Below are 25,755 nucleotides of genomic sequence, written 5' to 3' on the forward strand. Positions count from 1 at the left end.
GACTTCTTTTCCATGAAGGGTTGCCGATTTGCATAGTTGGAATGAACCAAGTTTAAACTGTTCAGGGACCCGTTTCATAAAGAGTTACAACTGTTGTAACTGTGCCATTATGGCAACTTCCATGGTATCAGGGCTCAGCAGCCAGTCACAATCAAGGTTACCATGGTAGTTACCATAATGGCAAAGTTACAACAGTTGTAACTCTTTATGAAACAGGCCCCATGGCTAGAGAGTGACATGGTTTTTCTTCAAAGCATAAATCACCTACCACGGTAATCACGGGGGGGGGGGGGGGGTTCAGCATCACTGGGTATTAGTGCAAGTTGTATTCTGCTTGCTGTATGCTAGCAAAAGAGATGCTCAGCTCAATGTGTAATATCCATACCATCGCACACTTACCATCCAAAACATACCATTGCATGGATGTCACGCTTTAATTAAGTTCTTTGCGCAGGGTAAATTGCATCGGACAATATTTTGCAAACAAATGTCTCACACATTTTTACCCGTACATCATACAGCCCTGTATTCACAAAGTTGGTTAATATCTTGACGACAGCTGAAACTGTCCAGCCAAGAATTGGGAGTGCAGTTCACAAATCTGTTACATAAAAGAAGAATTGTAAGAGAATTATTTTTATTCATTCGGTTGTTTATAACTCCAGAGATAGATTGCAGAAGAGAAACTATAATTTTTTTAATAAAGAAACTACAAGTAAAGTCTATTAAAATAGACTAGAATATTATACATGTCTCAATTAAGCATTGTTACAACACTCCTTTTAATTGTAAAATGAAAGTAGGCATAAATAACAAGGCAGTGGAATTCTTAGTATTTAGAAATGTACAAGGAACTGGTAATCTCAAGAAAAAAAGATATTAGGATTTAGGTACGTTGTTAATTTCACTAAGCCTGTCGTTCTAGATGTGGAACTGTCAAGGAGATTGAGAATGTTCTTATCACATATAGATTAAGTTTTGGGAATATTGGAAATTGATATAAAAGGCTGGGAAATATTTCAGGAACATCAGAATTTAGAATTTCAGAGCCCAGAATCAATCTCTGTGCAGATCGAGTTTACCTCATGTGAAATAAACATTATTAACTTCTGTGGATCTATTCTCATTTCATCAACAAACTGTTTACAACTATTAAAAAGAGGAACTCTCAGTTCTCATTCTCATCAACCACCCATTATAGAGAACACTCTTTAACCCATGGATTATTGAAATCAACTGTTTATCATCATTAGGCCTGGGACGAATGTCAATTTTACCATTCGATTATTTCCTAAAAAAACAATTGAATCATTTGATTGTTCGTCGGGAATCACGTCTTCTAAGCGAATAGTTGACCTACATATGAAAACCTCCCAAAGTATTGTCTGTTCCTCATAAATGAAAGTATAAAGCCTTTTATCCCCCCTCTCTTTGATTTCAATTTCAAAAGAAACTATATGAAAAAAAGATTAAAACTTTACTTTATTGTTCTAATGAAAAATCTTTCCTACATGTAAATCAATGCTTGTATTATGCATCCCTCCAAGTGCAACACCCCTGCATCCCGGTGGGGTCACTCAATATGACTTGGGGACCGCATGACCGTTACCAAAATCGCGGGAAAAGGGGTCAATTTCACGGAACGTCCGCGGACAGAACACTCCTCGAAGTAGTGAAAATAGGGGTGCTCACCGTCCTCGATCTGATGGAAATAGGGGTCAGGAAAAAGGGGAGAACGATTACGGGAAGTAAAATCCGTCGCCGAGTCACCAGCCGCAGAGGGCGCGCGCATCATGCTCTGTATCTTTATATGGACAACTCTACATTTATTTTTACAAAGAATTCTATTTTTCTTATTTTTCAAAGTTCTTTTGGATTATTGTATCAGTATGACTTGGCTCTTGGTCATCTTTAAGGACTGAGCACTCTGACGTCTGTGTTGCAATTTCCTCTAATGAGGAAAGGGTGTTAAATGCCCTGTCCTTGAAATATGGTAAATAGGGGTAAATTTGCGAAATGGGCAAAAGTGTCCTTACAATCTTATAATTAGGGGTGTTTCAAGGTACCATTTTACCGCAATTTTGTCCTTGTTTTGCGTGAAAATAGGGGGTAAATTTCACAAAATGTCCTTGAAATTGACTGCAATAGGGGGTCACTTGCATTTGTGGTAACGGTCATACGTGTCCCGCTCTGCAGCTGAGTGACCCCACCGGGCCCTGCATATCAATGAATCAGCCGACAGTCTTGGGTCCAATTTACCTCTCTGTAAACAACTCATTCATGAAGTATTCTTCTAAAAGTGCCTTAAACCTATAACTGGGTCTATTTTGGGAGACTAGTCGACAACTGGAATTGGGCGATGGGTGTGTTGGAATGTTATTTTGATTGTGTAATTGGGAGATGGGCCGAGGCTAATTGATATTGCATTGTTCTGAAACATGAAAAGAATTCTGGTTCCACCGCTATCTTTCTCTCTTTCTCTCTCTCTCACACACACAGATAGGGAGGGGTCATTTTGTTTCTGAAGTCACAACCTTTCCTATTACCATAGGTCAATGCTATTACCTTTCAATAATGGGAACGCACATGGCTTCTTCTTTATCTCCCAAAAGTTTCAATGGCCATTGAATGTCCAATCACATATCGGCTCAAGTCGGCTATTTGCGTGTGTACTTTCTGTTTTAAGCACACAGACATGCAACCATAGAGTTATATACACCTATGCATACAACGTACATTGTGTATCAAGGGCAAGGCCGAGTGGGGATTATAATTTTTGGACCTCTATCAGGTTGGTGTTTAACTGTGAATGTGATACAATCATTGTTCATTTTTGACAAATTACATTTGGTAACATTTTTAAACCTGTATTAAGTATTTAAAAACAATTGTTATCATTGTTATCTTGTCATTTTGTTACTGTTACTCGAGTATTCAAGTTATCCCTAGTGTCTAATCAGGATCTGTCGAACACTCAAACAGGGCAAATTTTGCTAATCAATTAGCGATCAGCGGCAAGCCATTCAAACCATTTGATCAATTGATGTTTATCTAATTTATCTTCACTGATAATTTTAACAGTGACTGTGATCGCCCATCTCATTTCAACTTCAATTTCATCATTGCCAGCTTTGTGGACTTAAACTTCAGGATTCTTTACAAGCCCATTTGGATTTTATAGAATGATCATACACAAACTTTTGAATATTCAGAACTGACTCTCATACATGTAGTCAACAGTGATCTATGCGTATAAAAAGATCATTTGTTATCGAGTTAGTTTCTACTTTAGTACTAATAAGCAACAGATAATTTTTTTTCATTGTTATTTGTTGCGTTAAACTTGTATCGTAACAATCCCTTTCACAATCGCCTTCAAGTCCACCCCAGAAAAATATTGTTTTGAATAAAGAGAAAAATCAAACAAGCATTACACTGAAGACTTTATCAAAATCGGATATAAAATAGGAAAGTTATAATATTTCAAAGTTTCGCTTATTTTTCACAAAACGGTGATATGCATATTAAACTTAGTGACATGCAAATGAGCCAGATGATGATGTCCCTCTCTCACTATTTCTATTGTTCTTTTTTTTAATTATAAAATATCTAATTTTTAACAGATTTGACAATAAGGACCAACTTGACTGAACCATATCGTATTATTAAGCAATGCTAATTCCGCGTGTTCAGGGAGGAATTAATTGTTGTTTCACTTGACAATGAGGAGAAAATTTGATTATTTCATATCATAAAATACAAAAGAAATGGTGAGTGGATGACGTCATCAGTCTCCTCATTTACATACCGATCAGGATATGTATAGAACTATTTTGTGAAATGAAGCAAAAGTTTGAAATGTCTTAACTTTCTTATTTTACATCCGATTTTGTTGAAATTTTCAGTGTAATGCTTGTTGGATTTTTTCTCTTTTAATTCAATTATTTCTTAGGGTAAACTTGTCCTTCAAATTCACTTTTTACTTTTAAGACATTTTTGGGATAAATTTTTTTTAATTCAACACAATCAGCTATCCATAATGATACAGCTTTCGACAAGAATTTTATTCAAACCAGAGCTCATACTAGAGGCCATAATTTAGTTCATTTACCTTTTGAAAGACAGAGTTCCACAATTTCAAAGTATCCACTGTCCACAGAGAGATGAAGGGGTGTACTTCTGTCATTATTCACATCAGTCAACATCTGCAGATAAAAAGTAATAGGTATAAGGAATGCCTCTAGATGGCAGTCAAACCTGCTTTCATGATAATAAATATCACAAAATCCTGTACTTAGCAAATATCCATTGCAAGTTTACAATTGATACATGTAGATCAATTTTAAAAGTATCAAATAATAATAATAAAAATAATAATAATAACAATAATAATAATAAAAATAATAATAGCAAGTTTTCATATACACTGTAGCACTTTTCCCAGAACGGCTCAAAGCCCTTTACAGCACATTATTACCCCGGTCATTGGATTGATTTCAATCCCGCATGAAAAGTGCACAATTTCCACTCCCTGGGGAGCTTTCTTTGCATTCATCCCGACTTCAAAATGGCGCTGGCAAAATCAAACATACAATATCTTTCGCATCCTACCGGGGACCCATTTAGCACCTGGGTCCAGAGTGGCAAAGTGTGGATTAACGCCTTGCCAAAGGACGCTAGACCTCGGTGGAATTCGAACACACGACCCTCTGTTTACAAGGGGAGAGTTAGAATCACTACACCATGGCTCTTCCATACCAAGAAATTTCAAATAAATTTGAAATTCTTAAAGCCAAACAGACATTGAGTGCCACTTTTCAACTATACACTGTAGGGGAGACCGGGTTAGTTGGAACATGGGGTAATTTGAAACATTGTAATTTTCTTTAACGCCTGTAAAATGACTTAATGCAATACTGCCCTCAATTTTTTGCTATTAATAATAGCAAAATTAATAGTTGTATCATTAATGCAATAAATTGAGGGCAGTATTGCATTAAGTCATTTTACAGGCATTAAAGAAAATTACAATGTTTCAACTTACCACATGTTCCAACTAACCCCGGTCTCCCCTATGATTGATTTTAGGACCTGAATATGAAAATACTTACCTGATTTTCTTATTTACGAGATAACTCATACATCTACTTGATTTGCTAGTTCAGCCCTCTGGACTGCCATACCCGAAAAGAACTCCCAAGAATTTAAAAAGCGCGAGCGCGCCCTCTCCCGTTCAGGCTTACTACCCATGATCACCGCGCAATTAGCGTCCATCTTCCTCAACTTTCGCAAGCCCATACGTTGAAACATGTTGCTACGCAAGGCGGAGGGTCGGTGGGAGGGTATCAAGTAGATGTATGAGTTATCTCGTAAATAAGAAAATCAGGTAAGTATTTTCATAATTTACTTCAATAACTCCATACATCTACTTGATTTGCTAGACCAACACGGACTCAAACCGTAGGGAGGCATGTTTTCAATTGTAAGCCTAAGAAAATTTAAAAAACAAAAACAACGAAATTTAGGGAGAGGGGGAAAAAGCCGCAGCTGCTTTAAGCGCCGAAGCAGCAAATCTCGCCTCGCTGGACGGAATGTCCTTCAAGTAGAATGAAGTGAAGGAGTTAGTTGAGCGCCAAAAGGCGGCCCTCAAAATGTCCTCGAGAGGAATGCCCTGTATACTCAGGAATACTCAGTATCATGGGCCCTCGGCCTAGTGTCAGGAGAACAACATCACCTGCTGACTAGAGCGTAAGATTCGGAATTTGTTGAAAATTTCAACAAGAATCGTGATCGGAAAACTGAAGCTTTTAAGGCTCAGTAAGTGATCAATCGAACAATCTGAGAAGGCGAGATATCTCAGAAGCCTCCGCGTGGGAGAAAGCGCCCAGAATTCGATATCTGTCTCAAATGCGTGAGGGCAGAAAATCTGCAGAATTCTGATAGAGAGCTGTGGCAAAAAGTTACTAGCGGTCCGAAGGGGACCAGGAACGACGGAGAGTAGGGATTTAAGAAGAAAACCACTCGTAAGGCAGTCAAGGGTCGAGAAAGCGACTGAGTGCCATCCTGTTAATAAGGAATGCCGCGGACCTGCTGCCTATGTAGAATAGAGCAGTCTGGTCAAAACAGCTCAACTGGGCGTGTCAGATAAACAGCGCGGTACACATCACGACAAAAGTGTGTTAGACCGAGTGATCGAGAGAGAACTCAGGATCCCCTTTCTCCCATACTGATTGAAGCACCCATCTGAGGGTGCAGTGCCCGCGGTGGAAGAGGTGGCTTGGCTCAAGCCACCATCGCCGAGAGAGCCCGTGAGGCTAGGCTGCGATGGCTGTCCGCTGGGCGGGGGAATCCCTAGCAGCAGCAAGCGTACGTCAGAGGGAGCTGGCGAAAAAAAATCTGTCACGATATTACGTGTAAACGACAATCAAAAGATGCTCTAAACGAACAGACATCGCCAGATATGATACCTCAACCGTTACATTCCCAACGGAATCGAATGAGGTAGCAACGGCCCTGTCCTATCAAGTTAGGGACGGAAACTGGCTAAGAGTGTCGAAGTCCTCGCTTGAAGAAACAAGCGAAGGAGACTTGAGGAAGTAATCACAAAATTTCCATCAGTCTGCGGTGAGAACCAGTTGTTTATGAAAACAGTCACAAGGCCTGTTTCTCAGGTGATCGTAAGAGCAAGCACCGCCGGCGCCGGTTGCGGCAGCGTGGAACAGTCCGATATCGGTAAGATAAGGAGCTCCAAAAAGCTGCGGGGGGCGGCAAAAATGATGCCCTAAGCAGCGGGGGATGAGAATCTAAGTTTCTAAAAGAACTCCAGTGAAGTAAATCACTTACATGGAGAGACTCATCCACAGTCGGCCCGAGAGAAGGCGGGTCGTAGTGATCGTGGTTAGGAAGGCATAAGCATACATCCATCCACGGTTACATCATCCTCGGTCGCGCGGTGACCCTGGCCACATGCATTGCATGGAAGGAGGATGAAAGCAGCATGCGAGGCGACTCGAGTGTGCCGAGTGAAAAAATTTCTAAGTAAGAAGACGATTCGACAAACGGGTACGGTAAAGACATCCACCGTAGACCACTCCGCACAAGGAGGGAATGGCGGAGACGCCCGCAAGTTTGACCCACATAAAGGGCAGTCTATAAGATAGACAGTTAGAGCTCGACCGATGGTCTGGCGGTGTACAGTTTGGTGTGAACTCGCCGACCCGGTACGGTGGGTGTGCCCAGAAAGTAGGCATAGAATGCCGACAGAGAATCCTGGGGCTTTAAACAAGCTTGAACGCACGTACATAGCCAACAATCTCATGAGATGTACGGCGGTTACTTTCCTCCGAGATGATGTTTACCCAACCGGGAAAGACTCGGGGAACAGCTGTGAATGTCAACAGGAGGGATATCTAGCATATGAAAAGCTGATTCCTTCCACGTATTCGGTGCGGGTGCTGCCGGCGGTGTCCGGGGGGGACGACCGGTGATGGCAGCTCGGGCAGGGCTCGTACGAGCCGCCCGAATACGAGACAAATAGGTTAACATAACCATAATGCACCGGGTGGTGAAGGCATAGCGATTATTAAGCACAGGAGACTTTTTAATCGCCGTGACATTCAGATCCGATATACATACTCATAAGCTCGGAGAGCTATGAGATAGTGAGACATACCGCTGAGCGGTGATGGTGCTCATATCAGAGTCGCCCTCTCTTCAGCGGCGATCGCTGGAGAACGGGTGTCTGTACTAGCCCTGACTCTGGCCTTGCAAGGGTAGGAGCTAAGTAAGACAGGGCACCCTTACTTTCGAATAGAAAGTGAGGTTCAGGCCAGAAAACGACGGTCCCGTCGCCTGGGCGGACGGTCCGCGGACGTGATAGGTTGCCCTCTCAAAGCAGCCAAACATTCTCACGAGAGAAGTGCGGCAAGCGGTATGTAAGAAATTCATACCTCCAATCTACGGGCCCGCTTAGGGGGAAGAATGGAGAGAGTTACCGCTGAAGGAGTCGTCGCCGTATGTGAGCTTGACGTAGAGGGCGAATTCGGGAGTACCTGCATAATAATCGCCCCCCCCCCTTCCCCTGCCTCTGCCTTCTCGCTAGCCTCGAGAGGCTTGAAAGTTTCGAGACGGCGGTGCCGGAGCCTGGCGCTTCCGGGCAGCAGCAGAGCGGGGGTGGGTTTGCACCCTCAGAGCTGGCGGCTTCCTCGTCGTAGGAGCCGCCTCGTCTAGGGCGATCCCGTCACTCTCCGAGACCCCCAATTCGGCCGATTGAGCTCGGAGCGCCTGAAGAGGCGGGGCGAAAAAATAAGGACTCCCCTGCTTCATCAATACCCCCGCTCGGAGGGTAGATGTGAGGTAGATACTTGTCAAGCAGCGCCTGAGCGCTTACTGAAGAGTTGACCGCGGGATAGGGGTTGTCCTCGCACTGGCCGCCTTCGAGAGACTCCTCGTAAAGGGAGTCTCGCTCCATGGACTGAACCGGGAGGTTGTCCCCATGACAAGTTTCCTCCCCTGGAGGAGCTCCGGGAGCCGCGGGAGCCGTACGGCCTCTCGGCCGGCTCTCATGAAGGCAAGGGAGTCCAGTAAGCGCCGGGGTGGCCCCGCGTGTCGGCTGGGACACGTGCTCTGAGATCGACGAAAATGCTGGAAAGCACACGCGATCTTGAGGTACCCGGTTAGCCGGTGCACTGGCTGGCGATTTAACAGAATCGCTCGAGGATTTCCCGGGTGTCTGGTGGTTATTGCCCACTTGTCTCGCTTGATGCTCAGGGGCATCAGCGGGGTGAGTAGACGTCGAGGGTGGGGTGAACCCGCACTGCTCGAAAGCAGAATGTAGCAGCATGAATAGCTGTGACATCTGACCACCGACACAAGGGTCTGAAGGAGGAACGCCCATGGCAACAGGGCTGGCCGACCTCTCCTTCGACCTCTTCTTCTTCTTCTTATTTTGCGGGCTCCGCCGGCGTGGCCGGAGCAGAAGAAGGCACAAGAGGCACGGGTGATCTCTTACGATTTGCCGCCCCTGGCAGGGCGGCCGCCAACAACGAAACTTCACCCGAATCTGACGGGGTCAGATTGTGGTCACAGTCAGATTGTGGTTACAGTCTGATGTGTGACGCCTCTCGCGGTCAGGGGCTGGGCGATCTCTCCCGATGCTGTCAACGGAGGACGACTTATACGACAGAGATCCTGACCTGTGCCGGGGGGAGAGAACCGCACTCTCCCTCCGGACTTCTGGTGACCCGGTAGCCGGTGGGTCGCATAGCCCTATGGGTGCTGCGGCGGCAGAACCTAGTTTAGGCTTGGAAGCCTTGGCTACCACTTTTTTCTTTGTCCGAGACCGTGGCACCACAGTCTCGGCCTTCGGAATGCTGATCGACGCACCCTCATACTCACCGCCGCCGGTGGAGGCGGCCGACTTCTGTAAACTTGCAATCGGGACGGTCCCCGTGGAGGGCACCAGGTCCTCTGGGGCTGTGTTAGTCCCATTCATCGGTACCTCTCTCTACCCTGAAAAAAGAAAAACAAGAATTTTTCTTTTTTTTTTTTTTTTTTTTTATTATTACAAAGATCTCGCTTAGATTAAAAGTGGAGACCGGAGTGGTCTTTCCCTCCTCCTATAAGAAATTTGTTTGAGCAAACAGAACAAATCAAGAGGGGAGGGGTAGGGAGGAAGAAGAACCTAAGAATAGTTTAGGTATCTGCCTGTAAGAAAATAGAAAGGAGGTCGGAGACTTTGAAAAAAGAAACTCCTACAAGGTTCCCCTACTATATTTTTTTTTTTTTTTTTTTTTGGGGGGGATTGAATAACCAATCAATCAAGGTATAATTGCGTAAGCCGAATTAAACAATCCCCGAAGCGTCTGTGAATAAAATATTAATCAAGAATTTTATTCAGAACAGAAAGGAAAAGGAATTGAGCTTTAAGATCCGCCTGTGAATAAAATATCAATCAAGAAATTTATTCAGAACAGAAGGAAAAGGAATTGAGCTTTAAGATCCGCCTGTGAATAAAATATCAATCAAGAAATTTATTCAGAACAGAAGGAAAAAGGAATTGAGCTTTAAGATCCGCCTGTGAATAAAATAACAATCAAGAAATTTATTCAGAACAGAAAGGAAAGAGAATTGAAGAATTAATCAATCAATAATCAATCGAAAATCTTAATAAATCAATTCCGGAAAGCAAGGAAGGAACAGAGTTGGAGATCCCAACCTGCAAAAAGAAATAACAATAACACCCTCGACAACAAAGTGTAAAGGCTGTCTAGAATTTAATTCAAAAACGGCACCAAAACCACCACACTTTGAACGTGAAGAACAATAACCATGGCAGGTGGTGAAGGCTTGCTGCCACGTAGGCAGGCCAAGCCCGGTGCCTCGCGAACGCGCTAGCGATGCGGCGCGACGAGAACTCAAACGTTAGAAAAACAATTTAAGTGTCACCAAAAAGTCGCGCCGGGTGTAAATTCTGAACACAATCTTACACACAAACGGAAAGATTGAATTTAAAAGGGAGAATGCACAACAGATAAGCAAAAATAATATACCAAAGCTCAAAAAAGATTTGAGCTCTTAGGAGACTTATCTGAGCACGTCTTGACAGGTGGCTTGCCGAAAGCAAAAGAGGAAGATGGACGCTAATTGCGCGGTGATCATGGGTAGTAAGCCTGAACGGGAGAGGGCGCGCTCGCGCTTTTTAAATTCTTGGGAGTTCTTTTCGGGTATGGCAGTCCAGAGGGCTGAACTAGCAAATCAAGTAGATGTATGGAGTTATTGAAGTAAATAATGACTTTTGATTGAGTACAAGTTTCTTGCAACCCCCATTAGATCATTCCAGGAAGACAGGGTAACTTCCTGCATTATTCTCTATGGTGTGATAAGGAAATCAGACCAAGACCTTGGGAGAATTTCACAAAACAAACAATCAGGGCTTATCACTTTACTATTGTTATAAGCTACCAAAATCATTGCATTCGATTGGCTAAGAGCGAAATTGTCAGTGAAAATGAATGACAGGATGCTCCATGAAACAATACCCTTTATCAATCTGATTTAATCCCGTACTAAAGGCTTACCTAAATACAGTCTACATACTGCCTTCTTGTATTGAAAACAAATCTTTCATGCAATATATTGAAATGGTGAAAAGTGAGAGGAAACTTCAACTCTCTTTGTTCTGTTCAGTAACATTTATAAAGTAGTTTCTATCGATAATGTCCTTGGCAATGACAAAACACTGCATTCAACAGGTCCTTGGGTATAACTGACAAGTTTACTGACAAGGAATACATATACATATACATGTAAGAACACCAGATGGTGTTTTCAATCATTTTGACCTCAAAAAAAAAAGCGAAAGCTGACATCCAATCTTGGAAGATTGTTATACACGTACTTGGTACATGGTTTAAAATTACATGCATACCTTTTAATATTAGCATTTCATTTGGGTTGTAGGTATGCACTCCCATTAGGTTTTGATTTCTGAGGAAAATGGGGTATTCCATTTCGCAAAAGAAATGGTAATTGAGTCATGCAAAATTTTGCATAAATTATTCCTGAAAACAGCCCCAAGGAGGGGCAAAATTGAATTGAGATCTACTGTACATACTCAAGGGGGCATTTCACAAAGCATTAAAGTCAGCAGACTGACAAACAGGCTCTTAGCAAATCAGATGCAAGTATTTCAGTAGCTTATAACAGCGCTCTACATGTTTACCTGTTCAAGAAGCCCTTGTCCCTCTCCTGCTTCAAACAAGAGCTTGACAATGTCCAGATGCCCCTCTGTGCAGGCAGCATGCAATGGAGTCCCTAACTCTTCATCAGTGGCTCTCAGCTGTGAACCCTTCTTGATCAACATATCTGCGATGGTATCACTGCCGTGGGTACAGGCCATGTGCAGTGGTGTCATCATCTGTCCATCGCAGGCCTGCATGTTCACATTGACAAAAATACATGTTTTCATAATTTGACTGTAGTCTATGCACATTATGATGGTATCACTGCCATGGGAACATGCCATGTTCAGTGGTGTCATGACTGTCATCATCTGTCCATCACAGGTGTGCATGTTCACACTGACACAAAAAACTTTTTCATGATTCCATCTTACGTGTGGTAGCTGTAGAATTTTCATTCCTTGAGTGTAACCATACATGTATATATGTAAAGTCACTAAAGTGTATCTACAGCTCCTACTCTGAGTGGTGTCCCAACTAAAAATTTCATTTTACATTCAACAAAATGATGTTGGAAGAAACAGGGGACTGGTTGGGGAAGGAAAGTGTATGTTGGTATGGCATGTGCAGAGGGACGATACTAGAGCACGTTTTGAGAGGGGCTTTTGAATTCAAGGAAGGGACATGGAAGGAGCAAGTATTAAAGGAGAAGGAAAGTGGGAGGGTTGGAGGGTGCACTGAATCATGAAAAGGGAGGGGTATCCATGGAGGGCAAACATGAAGTGAATCCAATGTCCCCTGTTCAACTGGGACAATGCCAAATTTAACAATTTGGAAAAGTGACAGACTGAGTGATGTTGATGACTTGAAACATACATATTGAAGGAAAAGTTTGGAGAATATTTTCATTTTGTACACAAATTGAGCAACATATGCGTACAGCAGGAAAACTGTGATTGTAAAATACCAACTCATTAATTCCCCTGCTACATGTACATGTACTTTTTTATTTAAAAAGTATCAAACTTGTACGTGCATAGCAAGGCCAAAGTACTCTCTCTGTCTCTCTCTTCCAGAATTTAGTGTTTGGGATAAAGTACTGGTATACATACCTGTAGATTATTATGTATATGTGATATGGATATCACAATATGTTGCTTTGATAAATTGTATACCATTATACATGTATATTGCTCCGCCCCCCTCCACCACATCCATTTACCCCCCCCCCCCCCCCGGCTACACTTTACATGTACCTACGTAGTCTGCTGTGCAAACCCTTCACTCGAGTAAAGGGTCTGAATTGCAGCCTACTCTTGCCTTGTCTCGCTCGCTGAATTGAAACAGCAAGTTTTGTATACGTGCTAGTCTTTGTGTGGAGACTCGCAAGTTGATCAAAGTTTTAATAAGGGTCTGTGCTTGCAGACTAATTTGTACCTACTGTACACTACAAAACCACAGAATTCAGAAGCCAAGTTCACTCACATCAACTTGTATAGTCTTGATACTGAGTAGTTCACTGGCTGCTATGTCATTGTCCCTGATGGCTGCCATATGAAGCGGGGTGACACCATAGATATCTTTTCTGTTGACATCAGCTCCTTTAGATTCCAGGTAGAGGATAACACTCTCCTGCTGCTCCTCTGTTCCATTGCCAACAGTCTGGTTCATCAAATAAACAATGGGGGAGAGAAGCGAGAAAGTTAGAGTTTACTACATGTACATGTAAATGCAATGGCTGTTCAATACAATTCTCTGCAATGCCAATGTGAAACTAACATTATATGCAATGTACATGTACAGTACATGTAATTATCAACAAGGCATTCTAACACTTTCTACATTACACTGTACATGTCATAAGTTTACTTTATTTGTCTTCCAACTTTGAGTTTGAATAAATGACAAACATACAAGTGTGTATGAAACAATAATCAGAGTACATGATAAAACATACAGGTATACATAAAAAGAGTATGCAGAAAACATTGTTAAAAAAATACATTATACAGCTTACGACAGTTAAAGGAAGACAAGGAGACCTAAGTGAAGCAATGCTTGTAAATTAAGGTTCCTCATTACGAAATCAAAGAACATAAGGTAAACAACACAGAAATGGCAATATAATATAATATGATAACTAAAGAGAGAGGCAGGGAGAGAAGAGGGACACATTCATGTACACTGTATGTCTGTGTCTAAAGAAGAATAGATGAAATTTTGTAGCAGTTTCATTCAGAGAAATTTATTACTTTTTACATTAAAAAAATCTGACTTCTGTCTGACCAAGTGACCATTGCTGCACATGGTAACATTTAAACAAAACAAAATTCTGAATATACCGAACTTGTGAACATGTTTATCGAATTTCAAACAAATCATTTTAAAAAAATCTGACCAGCAATATTGGCTATGTAGGGTACTCCAGGCTGAAAATATAATATGAACAGATAAAGACAAATCAGACAAGCAAAACACTGACAATTTGATCAAAAACAGACAAGGAATAACCAAGTTGACATTGGGATTTGCTTATTGTGACATCAGAAGATTTCAAAACTTTTGTATCTTCATTGGCAGATTTTCAGCAAACCTTTAAATATATACACTGTATATATTTCTTAACTTTACATCAATGCCAAATTCTACATACAATGTTAGACCATCTTCTGTATATTTATTTCAAAATCAACAAGGCAAATGCAACAGAATGGTTGAAAATATGAAATTCAATTTGATTTCATGCATGTGACTGCACAAAAGGAATTACATGTAAAAAGGTAGTTAAAAGTGTTAAACACGTCTACAATTATAAACTGGAATTTAACTTGCTATAAAATATTTTCTCCCTTTCTTATATTTTTGTATGCCAAGCAAGTTGCTGATTAATCTCAAAGAGTAGACAGTATACAGTGATGACATGAGTGTCAACTAAAAGAGAAAGAACCACGCCTGTATTGTGTAATTTACTTTGTTATGCTAAACCACCGGACAACGTGTGTAGTATTATTCAGACTTTCATTTGCACCAAAAAAAACTCCCATAGGAAGACAATTGACACCATTCCAAAGTCCTTCAGATATTTATCTTCTTGGATGAGTGCATGTGAATTGTGCGAGTGTACATTGGTAGAGAAATAATTGAACAAATGCAGCCTTTGGCAAAATTTCAGCTTTAACAAAAAAATGAAAACAACTATTTGTACTACTACTACTACTACACTGTACTAATGATGATGATGATAATGTAATAACAATAATAATAATAATAAACATTTAACAATAACAACAAAATTTTACTTTTTCTGGTCTATTTAGTATAATGAGGAAAATTAAATGATTTTATTTCATAAACTCTAGTCTAGACCATACTCAGTACATACATGTATATAGGCCTACTCCTTTCATTCATGAAAATTACACCTCTTGAACTCTACAGTTTGCAGGTGATTCCAATGAGTCTTTAATTTTTACAATAATGCCTATTTCTCTTTCTGTTTCGTTCATCATGACATTTTACAGCTGCCAACATGGACAAAGGATGGACTATTGTACATGCATCATCTCTCCTTTAATATCTAACAGTTTTATATCAAAGTAAACTACATGTACATGTAGTTACAGTCAAGGACAGGACACCTATACATGTATGTTGGTGAAAACAGAAATTGCACCATTTCCTGAGCAGCAAAATATAGAGGAGGATTTTATAATTTGTGCCTAAATCTCTTCAAACAAAAGTGACGAAAATTAGTTGAAAATGTGGCTCACTGTTATGCTTCCATTTAACCTTGATTATAAATAAAGGATATTGTTTTGGGATTTTTTTAATTCAACAAAAATTAGATTAGAATATAAAGGGCCTACTAGGGGTTTACATGAAACATAAAGTAAGACCAACTTCTTTGATTTGCATGAAAGAACTTCCATGTTTAGGTTCTAATATCCTGTGATGAAAGTATCAGTCAGAATGATAAGGTTTTGCTTTTAAATGCATGAAGTGCTTCTATGAACAGGATGACGTTTTAGCGCTTGACAGACATATATGTACACTATACAGTCATCAGATCCTGGAATACACACACACAATGAATGTACATTATCCATAATAATATCTGGGAAGAATTCAAATATTAAAGGTCAAGTCGACCCTAGAAAAATATTGATTTGAATCAATGTACGGTAGATACAAGCATATCGCTGTAAATTTCATCAAAGTCGGATGTACATGTAAAATAAGAAAGTTTCTCTCATTTTTCACAAAACAGTTGTACATTGTATAATGATGCACAACTCGATGATGCAAATGAGAGAGTCGATGATGTGACCCCTCACTATTTCTTTTGATTTTAATTGTTTGAATTACCAGGTATAGAATAATTCAACTTTTACAGTTTATCACTAATACCGACATAACTGAACCACAAAATGTTAAAGAATTGTTATTCCACGTGTTCAGGGAGGAATGAACTTTGTTTCACATGACAATGAGGAGAAAATTGGAAATAATGAAAGAAATAGTGAGGGGTGATGTCATCAGTCCCATAATTTGCATACTGATCAGGATGTGCATACAGTAAAACTGTTTTGGGGTCCAAACAAGTGAAATTTTAAAATATCCTGTTATTTCTATTTTACATTCGATTTTAAATGAACTTTTCAGCGTTAATGCCATTATGCTTGTCTGATTTTTCTCTTATTACATGTATTCGAATCAACTTGTTGTTGGGGTGGACTTGTCATTATTTTATTAAGAGTTCCAAGACGCAATTGCAAGGCATGAACTACGTGTAGACTTTCACAGCCTACAGGGTAGTACTATTCTATTATTATAAATGCAAACCTGGCCATTCCATGCATAATGAAATTTAAAAAACAAATGCCCTTCTACTCTTTGGAGATGATGCGCTTGAAGTGAATACTGTAATGATTAAAGAGTAGGAGCAGAATGTGGTGATTTTTTTTGTATAATAATATTTTGCAATGAAAAGTGACCGATGATTTGAAGAGTACAGGTGAATTTACCTCATTATTTGGAGTTTCGCCCGTCTGCTGAAAATGAGAAATAAACATCAAGCACACATACACAACACAGGGGAGGGTAAAATGGAACAAAAACAAATTAAAAGCAAATTAAAATAAGTCAAGCAAAAAACTAAACGGAAATATGCACTGTAACTTGTAAGTATATCACAAATATGTATTTGATGAAAACATTTAGCAAGCATAGGCACAAAGCAAAGTACAAATATTCTCCTCATTATTAAAACTTGTTTAACCCTATATACAATGTACATTACATTCTTGTGTTTAGGACACATTAAATAGAAAATCATCAAGTAGCAAAATACACTGTACATCTTCATGACCAAATCCCCTGGAGTATTCCCGAGAATGGGAGTTGTCCTGTGCCCATCTTTCTTTTTTTTTTTGATGGGGGCTGGTTCTTCTGCAAATTGGAATTATGCAAATTAAACTTGATTTTCATCCTAGAATCAAATGCACAAAATCTGAACTCAGATTTTTATATTCTTTTTATTTTGTAACTTTTGATTCACTCTTTTGACCCTGATGTACATACATGTACATGTACAACAAATTTGATTTGACAGTCTTTGTACATTATGTAATAGAGATACGTACATGTACATACATGTACATGTACACAGTGTGTAGTTTGTAGTAACCCTTGGCTACATACTGTACATAAAGTAAGAATGTGACAATTTACATGTACATGTAAACAAATCCAATAGTTCTTTTCTACCTACATGTACAGTACAGTATACATGCATGCATATACATAAAACATGTACTTTTGTGTTTATACTGTATAGGCCTAGTTTATGCCTCCCACAGAATCTAAAAATAGGCATGAGATAATAAAAGAATTCCACTGTATGGTGCTGATTCTGATTATATATTATCATAATGAGAACCATAGAGTGGAATTCTACTCTACAGAAAAATTGCGCCACGCCTCCCTGTACCTTGTACCTAAACACAATTTAAGAATAATAATTCAAGAGATATCATTTAAGAGATTTTTTCTTTATTTTCACTGGCGGGTACTGTACGTACATGTACATGTGTACAGTACAAGGCCTGAGATTGGCCAATGTGATAGACTTTCATGCGTTGAGTTTTGGGTGTACTGTAGGCCAAAATACATACATGTAGTACAGGATTTCAATGCAACATATTATTGCCCAATAAAAGTTATTCATGTAATAAACGAAAAACAGTTATTTTTTGTTGTTTCTAATTATGAAATTCCCAGTCTATAGATTTAAAATCAGGTTTTGTTGTAAAATTCATCAAATCATGATGTCAATATCAGAATGCAATTATCACAATCTAAAAAACATCTTCTTTAATTGCTCTGGAGCAATTAAAAAATTCAAAATACAAAGTGCATCGTAAACAATGTGGCAATGATTCATGGAAGATTACATGTAGAATGGCATCAGTGCTAAAAATATCTCATCTAATGTACATGTACAGTAGTAGGGCCTCCCACACTATTAATCAATAGTTAATGCACAATGAGCCAAATAGATAATGGGTCAAAAATTCAAGTAGATAACTCACAATGCATTTGCTTTGGGCATGAAGTCTTGAAAGTGAGCTCTGTTCAGGCATACATGTAGCATACATGTACAAACCATTCAAACCATGTTTCATGATCGTTATCATATTTTGTATCCATACCATGTACACATTGATTTCTCCTGATTAGTATGCACATACATGTAAATACAAATGTACATATTGTAGATTACAAGTTGCCTCAGTTAAAACATAACACTGAATATCACAAAGAGCAACAACCAAAAATGGTGATATATTTATAGTCTGAACGCAAACAAATATCACGGCAAATCAAACGGTAGTATTTCACTGCAAAGACTCATACTGTTCAACATGTATCACCTGGAAGCACGTGTCTACTAATATACATAGACACTGTAGATTGATTGATTAAAAGGGATGGTCCAGGCTGACAGTACTTATAGCTTAATAAATAGAGTCAAATTCACTGAGCAAAATACCGAAAATTTCATTAAGATCGGATAACAAATAACAAAGTTTCTTCATTTGAAGTTTAGCAATATTTTGTGAAAACAATCGTTATGAATATTCATTAGGTGGGCTGATAATGTCGAATCCCCACTTGTTCTTTAGTATTTTATGATATGAAATTAGGTTTATTCCAATTTTTTCCTACAAGAATTAAATTGGATTGACAACTGATTTTAGTGCATTAGATACAGTATTTATTGCTGCAACTTAATTCATTATATTAAAGGGAGACATATTATTCAGATAGACATAATGAAAAAAATATGATTTTATATAAATATAAGAAAAGGGAAAGTGGGGATGTGACATCACAAGCCCACCTAATGAATATTCATGATGACTGTTCACAAAATATTGCTAAACTTTAAACTTCAATAACTTTCTTTGGTAATGTTATCCGATTTTAATGATTGTTTTTATATGTACATGTACATGTATTAACATATATTTTCAGCCCAGACCATCCTTTTAATTGACTGATGAACAAAACAAGAAACTAGTAAAGGAAAAAAAGCCCAATAAAATTAATTTACTTACCGAATCATCACCATCTAGTGATCCAGCATATTTTGAATGTTTAAACTTGCAAGCAAAATGAAGAGGGACCATACCCCCTTCTCCTTTCACGTTTACATCTGCAGGGAAATAATTCATAAACATTCACAATTGTAAGAAAATTCACAATCATGAAGCCAATGCTTAATCAAGAGATATGCACTACTTTTCACAGTGCATTTCTACTATTTTTAACCCCGGACTATCCTTAACCCCATACATTGCGAATGTTGTATTCCACAAAATGTTCATACTGCACATTTTTTCCTTAACCCCGGAAAATTGGTGGAGCTACATGTAAGACCACCCCCTCCCCCTTTAGCCCCACCAATTTTCGGGGGTTAAGGAAAAAAGTGCAGTATGAAAAGCATGTAGCGCCGGGTGTGTGACATAATTCCACACCAATGTGAAGGGCATCAAGGCCAGATACATGTACATGTCTCAGAGCATTGATTGATTGATTGATTGATTTTATTCGTCAAGAATATCACAAGAGATTACAATGAAATTGAAGAATACCTTGACAGGATAGCCCATGAAAGCCGAAAGGCTTATTTCCAATGGGGTCCTATAGTTAGTATAAAACATTAACATATTGTAACAAAACTGGAATATGTAAAAGATAATAAAATACATACATGTTACATCAGTCAAATAATATGCAAACATCTGAAGCAAACAACAATCCTCCTAATATGTGAAACAAGATTATATTTTAACATGCCCTAATGTATACATTATCTAAAATAGTAGAAACCAACAGTACAAAATGTGTGATTTTTAATGGTAATATTGCTCCCGAGTAGCTTCCAGTTTTAGGTGCTTCTTTAATGCACTCTTAAACTGAGAAAATATTTTAACTGCTTTTACTTTATTGGGAAGAGCATTCCAAGATTGGATGCCATTAAAATAAAAAGTGTTCCCTATATGTCCTTCACGTTTTGGCAATATAAAATTAAAATTACTATTTCGAGTACCGTACCTATGGATATTTGATACACGGGTGAAATTATTTGCTATATAATGATCTAATGTATCCGAATAGAATATTTTATGCACATGGTGTAATACTAATTGTTGTGATCTGTGATCTACATGAAGTAATCCTGCCCTTTCAAGTTCATTACATCCGACATGTGCTCTTGGTCCTAAGACATTTATGTATCTCACAATTTTATTTTGGATTATTCTAAGCTTTTTCCTATCCGTAATACCCAGGCTACCGTACCAAGCCGCATTAGCATAGTCAAATAGACATTGTATCAAAGCAAAGCATAAAATACGTCTAGACTTCATATTCAAACAGGTTTGATATCTATACAAAAATTTCAAGCGCGAATTTGCCTTTTTGACGATTGAGTCTACCAAACCCGTCCATGATAGGTTACTTGTTAAATTAATTCCCAGATATTTCACTGAATCTTTTCTGTCAATTACCTGATTATTATATGAAACCTTGAAATCGTGTGTATATCTTAACTTTCGTTTCGAACAAAATAAAATGCTTTCTGTTTTCCCAACGTGTAAACTAAGCTGGTTGTCAGACATCCATTCAATGCAATTTGCCAAATCTGCACATTGACCCTTGATGACCTTGGGCCTGCAGAAGTGTGCTTACATGTACATGTATATTCAATCCCTAACGTGCATCTACCAGGTGTAAATTTATTATTTAAAACTGAAATGTAATGGGGAATTTTTAGAATGTTTTTATTCTTGAATATGGAGTCACCTGTGCAGAACACGCATTTACCATGTGCATTCGACCAAGGTGAGTACAGGTACCCAATAGGGATTATTTCCTTCCTAACAAAACCCACTCTTTTCAATCAACAGTTTCAATATCAATTATCATGGGCTGGGGACATTTGGCCCTCAAACGCTCAAGAGTCGGAGTCCTGGAAAATCCCCATTCACTGCAATGTTAAAGGTGCCACGAGCCTAATTACACCAGGAGGGCTACAGGGTCGTGTGGTCCAGTGGTTAGAGCATTGGACTCATAACTGCAAGGTTGTGAGTTCGAATCCCAACTCTGCCATTGTCTCCACTTTGATAAAAAGGCCCGAGAGTGATATCTGTCGTCTATAACGTCAGCCACTATGAATGATTAACCTAGACGTAAAATGTTTCATAGGTAATTGGTTATATACCAACTTGGCGTTTACCAGCAAAATGCTGTCCTGCCAAGTTCCTACGGGAGTTACCACAAACAGAACAGAAAGAGAAACAGATATTCGTTCGACCCAACCCATTCGATTTTTTTTTGTTCAATTTGATATTGCTGATTAACAAAAGTGTATGAATATGATTCAAAATCTAACACTGATTCTAGAAATGGTAACTACTGAACTTCCTTTGCCCAAATTGGGAAGATATAACTGATTTTTTTTGACTGGTGAAGAATGGGGGCTATTTTATTGTTTCAATGAATGAATTTGATCCCATCGTAGTTATCTTCATAAATGGCGATTTATTTTTTAAATGAGCTGGCTTCGATACCCTTCTCTGGTCAGATATGGAATGTCAGATAAATATCCTATCCAAAGATAGTAAACATTGACCCTCTAATTTCACATTTATTTTTTATGAATTTTTCTTAAGTGCCATTTTAACACACAGGTCTATGGGGAATGTTTTACGTACATGACACCTGAAACTTCCCCACATTGAACATTTGTTCAATACATGTAGATGTGAAAAATAACCCCGAAAATAAAATAAATAGAGTAATTAACAATGATATAAGAAATCATCAATAAATATTTTTCCTGAATGTTTGTAAAATGTTGATGTTATTATAATTAATAGGAACAATTCACACTTTTCAAAGCTTACCTGCACCACTATCAACAAGCATCTTGACGACTGCAAGGTGATTATATCTGGCAGCATAATGTAGCGGACTGATGCCGTTCTCATCAAGGGCATTTAAAGTTCTCCTTCGATTCTTACTAATCTGGTTTATCAGTCTCTTCAATGTTATGGCATCTCCGTCACGAGCAAGCTATTAAAAGGGAAAGTGATGATAATCAAAATTTTGCAATAAGAAGTAAAATCAAAAGCAAGGAAAATGAATTTTTGCAATTTTTCATTTCTACTTCAAACAATAAACTATGGATTATTTACATCAGTAGCAGTAGTAGTAGTCGTAGTAGTAGTACATGTAGCAGTAGTAACAGTAGTATTAGCGGTGGTAGTAGTAGTCGTCATTGTAGTAGTAGTACATGTAGTTGTTGTAGTAGGAGCAGTAGTACTTGTATACTAGTAAATGGTAGTAGTAGTAGTAGTAGTAGTAGTAGATGTAGAAGTAGCAGTAGTACTAGTAGTAGTAGTAGCAGTAGTAGTTGTAGTAGTAGCAGAAGTAGTACATCTAGTATAGTGGTAAAGTAGTAGTTGTACATGTAGTAAAGCACATGTAGTAGTAAGAATAATAATAAATGGATTTATAGTAAAAATAAATAGCGCTTTTTCCAGAGGATACAAAGCACTGTTGATTGCATACTTTGACAAGTTAAGGTTTATAAGCGTGTTTTAAGATGTTTTTTGAAGAGTTCAAGAGAAGACAGGCTTCGAAGAGATGGAATGAGTTTGTTCCAAAGATTGGGGGCAAGAGATTGAAAGGAGTTGAAACCGGCCTGTTTTTTGGATTTTGGAATGACATACATGTACATATAGGAAGGAACAAATACACTGTTGTAGTAGTACAGTGTACATGTACATGTAGTAGTAGTTGTAGTAGTAGTACAGCAGTAGTAGTAGTAGCAGCAGCAGCAGCAGTAGTCATAGTAGTACATGTAGTAGTAGTAGTACTATTAAAGCACTAGTAGTGCAGTTTATAGTTAGTAGTAGTAGCAGCACAAGTAGTAGAAGTAGTAGTAGTAATACTAAAAGTAGTTGTACATGTATTAATATGAAATATGAAAAATATTTATTTTTTTTTAAATGGAAATACATATAAGAAATTCATGAAACCATGAAAAACAAGAAAAATAATGTTCAAGTGGCTATTTCCTTTTCAGTCATACATGTACATGTATCAAACATGTCTCAATTAAATAGTTAAAAGAAAAAATCTCTTTTGTTATTTCCATATATTGAACTATTTCAATTTTTTAAATTATGGGGAAATCGTGTACATTCTCTATGGGGGCAAAATGTCCCATACGTAACATGTCATTAATTTGTTAATTAGAGGGTTTTGGTTTATGACATGAATCTTGAATAAGATAGAGTATTGTGAGTTCTATCACACTTCAAAGTTGTCAAATGAAATACTTTCAGAGAATTCTCAACTTGAAAAAAATGTTCTTAAAATTGTCTTTTTTCTGCGTCCCATACGCAACGGCACATCTTTTCTCTCTAAAAGGTCAAGGTCAAAGTCATACATGTATGTCACCATTTTTTGCATGATTATTCTTCTCCTAGATCATGTTCCCATCATGAGGGTTTTCAATCAAATCAAAGTTACATGTAACACTACTTTTCAGGTCCTCTGAAATGTCCCATACGTAATGTGCGCTAATTCTTGGACTTGCCCATAAAGTTCACAATACGATCTTGACTAATTAAATGCTTCGGTCAAAAATACCTTTACAAACATTGAAAAACGTACATGTACATGTACAAATGATTTATACCATTTACTGCTACAAGTATTATGTATAAAAATAGTTTATACAATGTTCATGGTATTTGTGACCGTAACATTACTAAGAAATACTCTCCATTTATTTGAGCAAATTTAATCCAGATATGTCTGATAGGCCTTTACTGTATAGAGTATGTACATGGTCTCTCAAAATTATTGTCCTTTTGTCTTTATTTCAAGTATGTTTTAGGAGTTTTTTTAGACCCCTATAACTGTACATTATGAACATCTACACGTCACGTACATTGTACATGTATTATCAAGGAGAAGCTCCTTGATACTATACATGCACTGTACATGATCAAGAGATCTGCAGTAAATGCAGTATGTACAATGTACATACATGTATGTAGTCAAGTCCTCCACCCCCCCCCTAATATAATGTTCCTCTTGCATGCCTATGCCCGGGGGAAGGGGGGGGGGGGGAATTTCATGAAACAAGTAGACAATGATTTCACAGGTTTACATACATGTACTTGTCCAAAAGCTAATGTAATCTGAAACATCTGAGAGAAATTTGGGTTTATCATCATTGAAGATGGCTAAAATATTTTGTACTTTTCCAGGTATCAGTGCAATGTACATGTATCATGATTCAAGCATATAATGTACAAATGTACATGTACACACCAATGTACATATATGTAAAATGGAAATGTACTCTGCTCCCATGACAATATAGAGTGATCACTCACTGATCAGTGTACCGTGTAAAATCAAGTACACGTCCCATACCAGTACAAGTGTTTAGTCAAATCAATCTGATTTCCTCTGAATGACTACCAGTAATATCCTGTAATTACCAACAATTATGACAGAAGAAACCTTCAGCTTTCAATCTTTCTACTCAGCTTGACAGTTGAAGAATGGCATGACTCAAAATGCAGATGATCCTGTAGTCTACTGTAGGACCTATGAAAATCTCTTTTGACTATCCACATTTAAGGTTTTCTCTAAAAATATAATCAGTTTGATAGGTACTCCATTCATAGGCCTTCATGTACTGTACATGTACATGTACATGGACAACTGCCTTTTTTGTAATTTCACAATTCACAATATCAATGACAACTGGTCAAGTGCAACATACTTAGATTGTAGACACTGTTCTCATTATACACTTCCTTAAACTAGTTTAAACTAATTTTACAAAAGGCTACCCACAATATTTGAAGCGGTTTTTTCTCTTAAAAGAAAATCTTACAGATTGCATCATAGAAAGCCACACATACATGTACATTGTACAAGTACATAAAGTACAGTACAGTGTACAAAAACTATCAAAAGATTTAAATGTTTTCAAATTAAATCATTGTACTACATGTACATGTACATGTATACAGTGTGGGGTCATTCCATGCCAATTCACCCAATGAAAGTACAATTTTGCACCCGACCCTCTCGGAATTCGTTGTAAATTGGTATACATAAAATTCACCATGGCCCAAGCACAAAACAAAAAAATAGTCAAATCGGTCCATCGGTTCTCGCGCTACAGCCCGCCCTTTTCTCCTTGTTTTGACAAAAATGGGTGTGACCTTCAACTTTCAATGGCCATTGTGTCGTAACGTGTTGACCAATTTTCACGAAACTGGTACCATTTAATAGGAAATTCAGAGAGGAATCCAAAACATGCATCAAATAATGTATTGGAGCGATTTATAAGGTCGTGACCCTTGACCTATTCTTTGACCTTGAATTTGACCCCCGGACAAATAATATTTTGACTTGATTTTCGTGTATGTTAATTATTTGTATGATATTGACAAAATATGTTAAAACCAATGAT

At 38.4% G+C, this 25,755-nt stretch overlaps 1 protein-coding gene across 5 annotated transcripts in view; it reads right to left on the reverse strand.

The window, feature by feature from the left end:
- LOC121414279 (transient receptor potential cation channel subfamily A member 1 homolog) overlaps positions 1–25,755 on the reverse strand; it is a 61,576-nt gene that overhangs the window by 32,507 nt on the left and 3,314 nt on the right. For 3 of the 5 annotated variants that reach the window (XM_041607402.1, XM_041607400.1, XM_041607399.1), the window contains exons 2-7: positions 22,154–22,322; positions 19,301–19,398; positions 16,706–16,732; positions 13,167–13,343; positions 11,723–11,932; positions 4,112–4,205 (exon numbers count right to left, since the gene is read on the reverse strand). In XM_041607402.1, coding sequence (XP_041463336.1) covers positions 4,112–4,205; positions 11,723–11,932; positions 13,167–13,343; positions 16,706–16,732; positions 19,301–19,398; positions 22,154–22,322 — 775 coding nt within the window. The remainder of the gene's footprint in view (positions 1–4,111; positions 4,206–11,722; positions 11,933–13,166; positions 13,344–16,705; positions 16,733–19,300; positions 19,399–22,153; positions 22,323–25,755) is intronic. The other 2 variants (XM_041607401.1, XM_041607403.1) reach the window with 2 other exon arrangements.

The sequence above is a fragment of the Lytechinus variegatus genome, chromosome 4 (genome assembly GCF_018143015.1).
Source record: "Lytechinus variegatus isolate NC3 chromosome 4, Lvar_3.0, whole genome shotgun sequence".
Classification (NCBI taxonomy): domain Eukaryota; kingdom Metazoa; phylum Echinodermata; class Echinoidea; order Temnopleuroida; family Toxopneustidae; genus Lytechinus; species Lytechinus variegatus.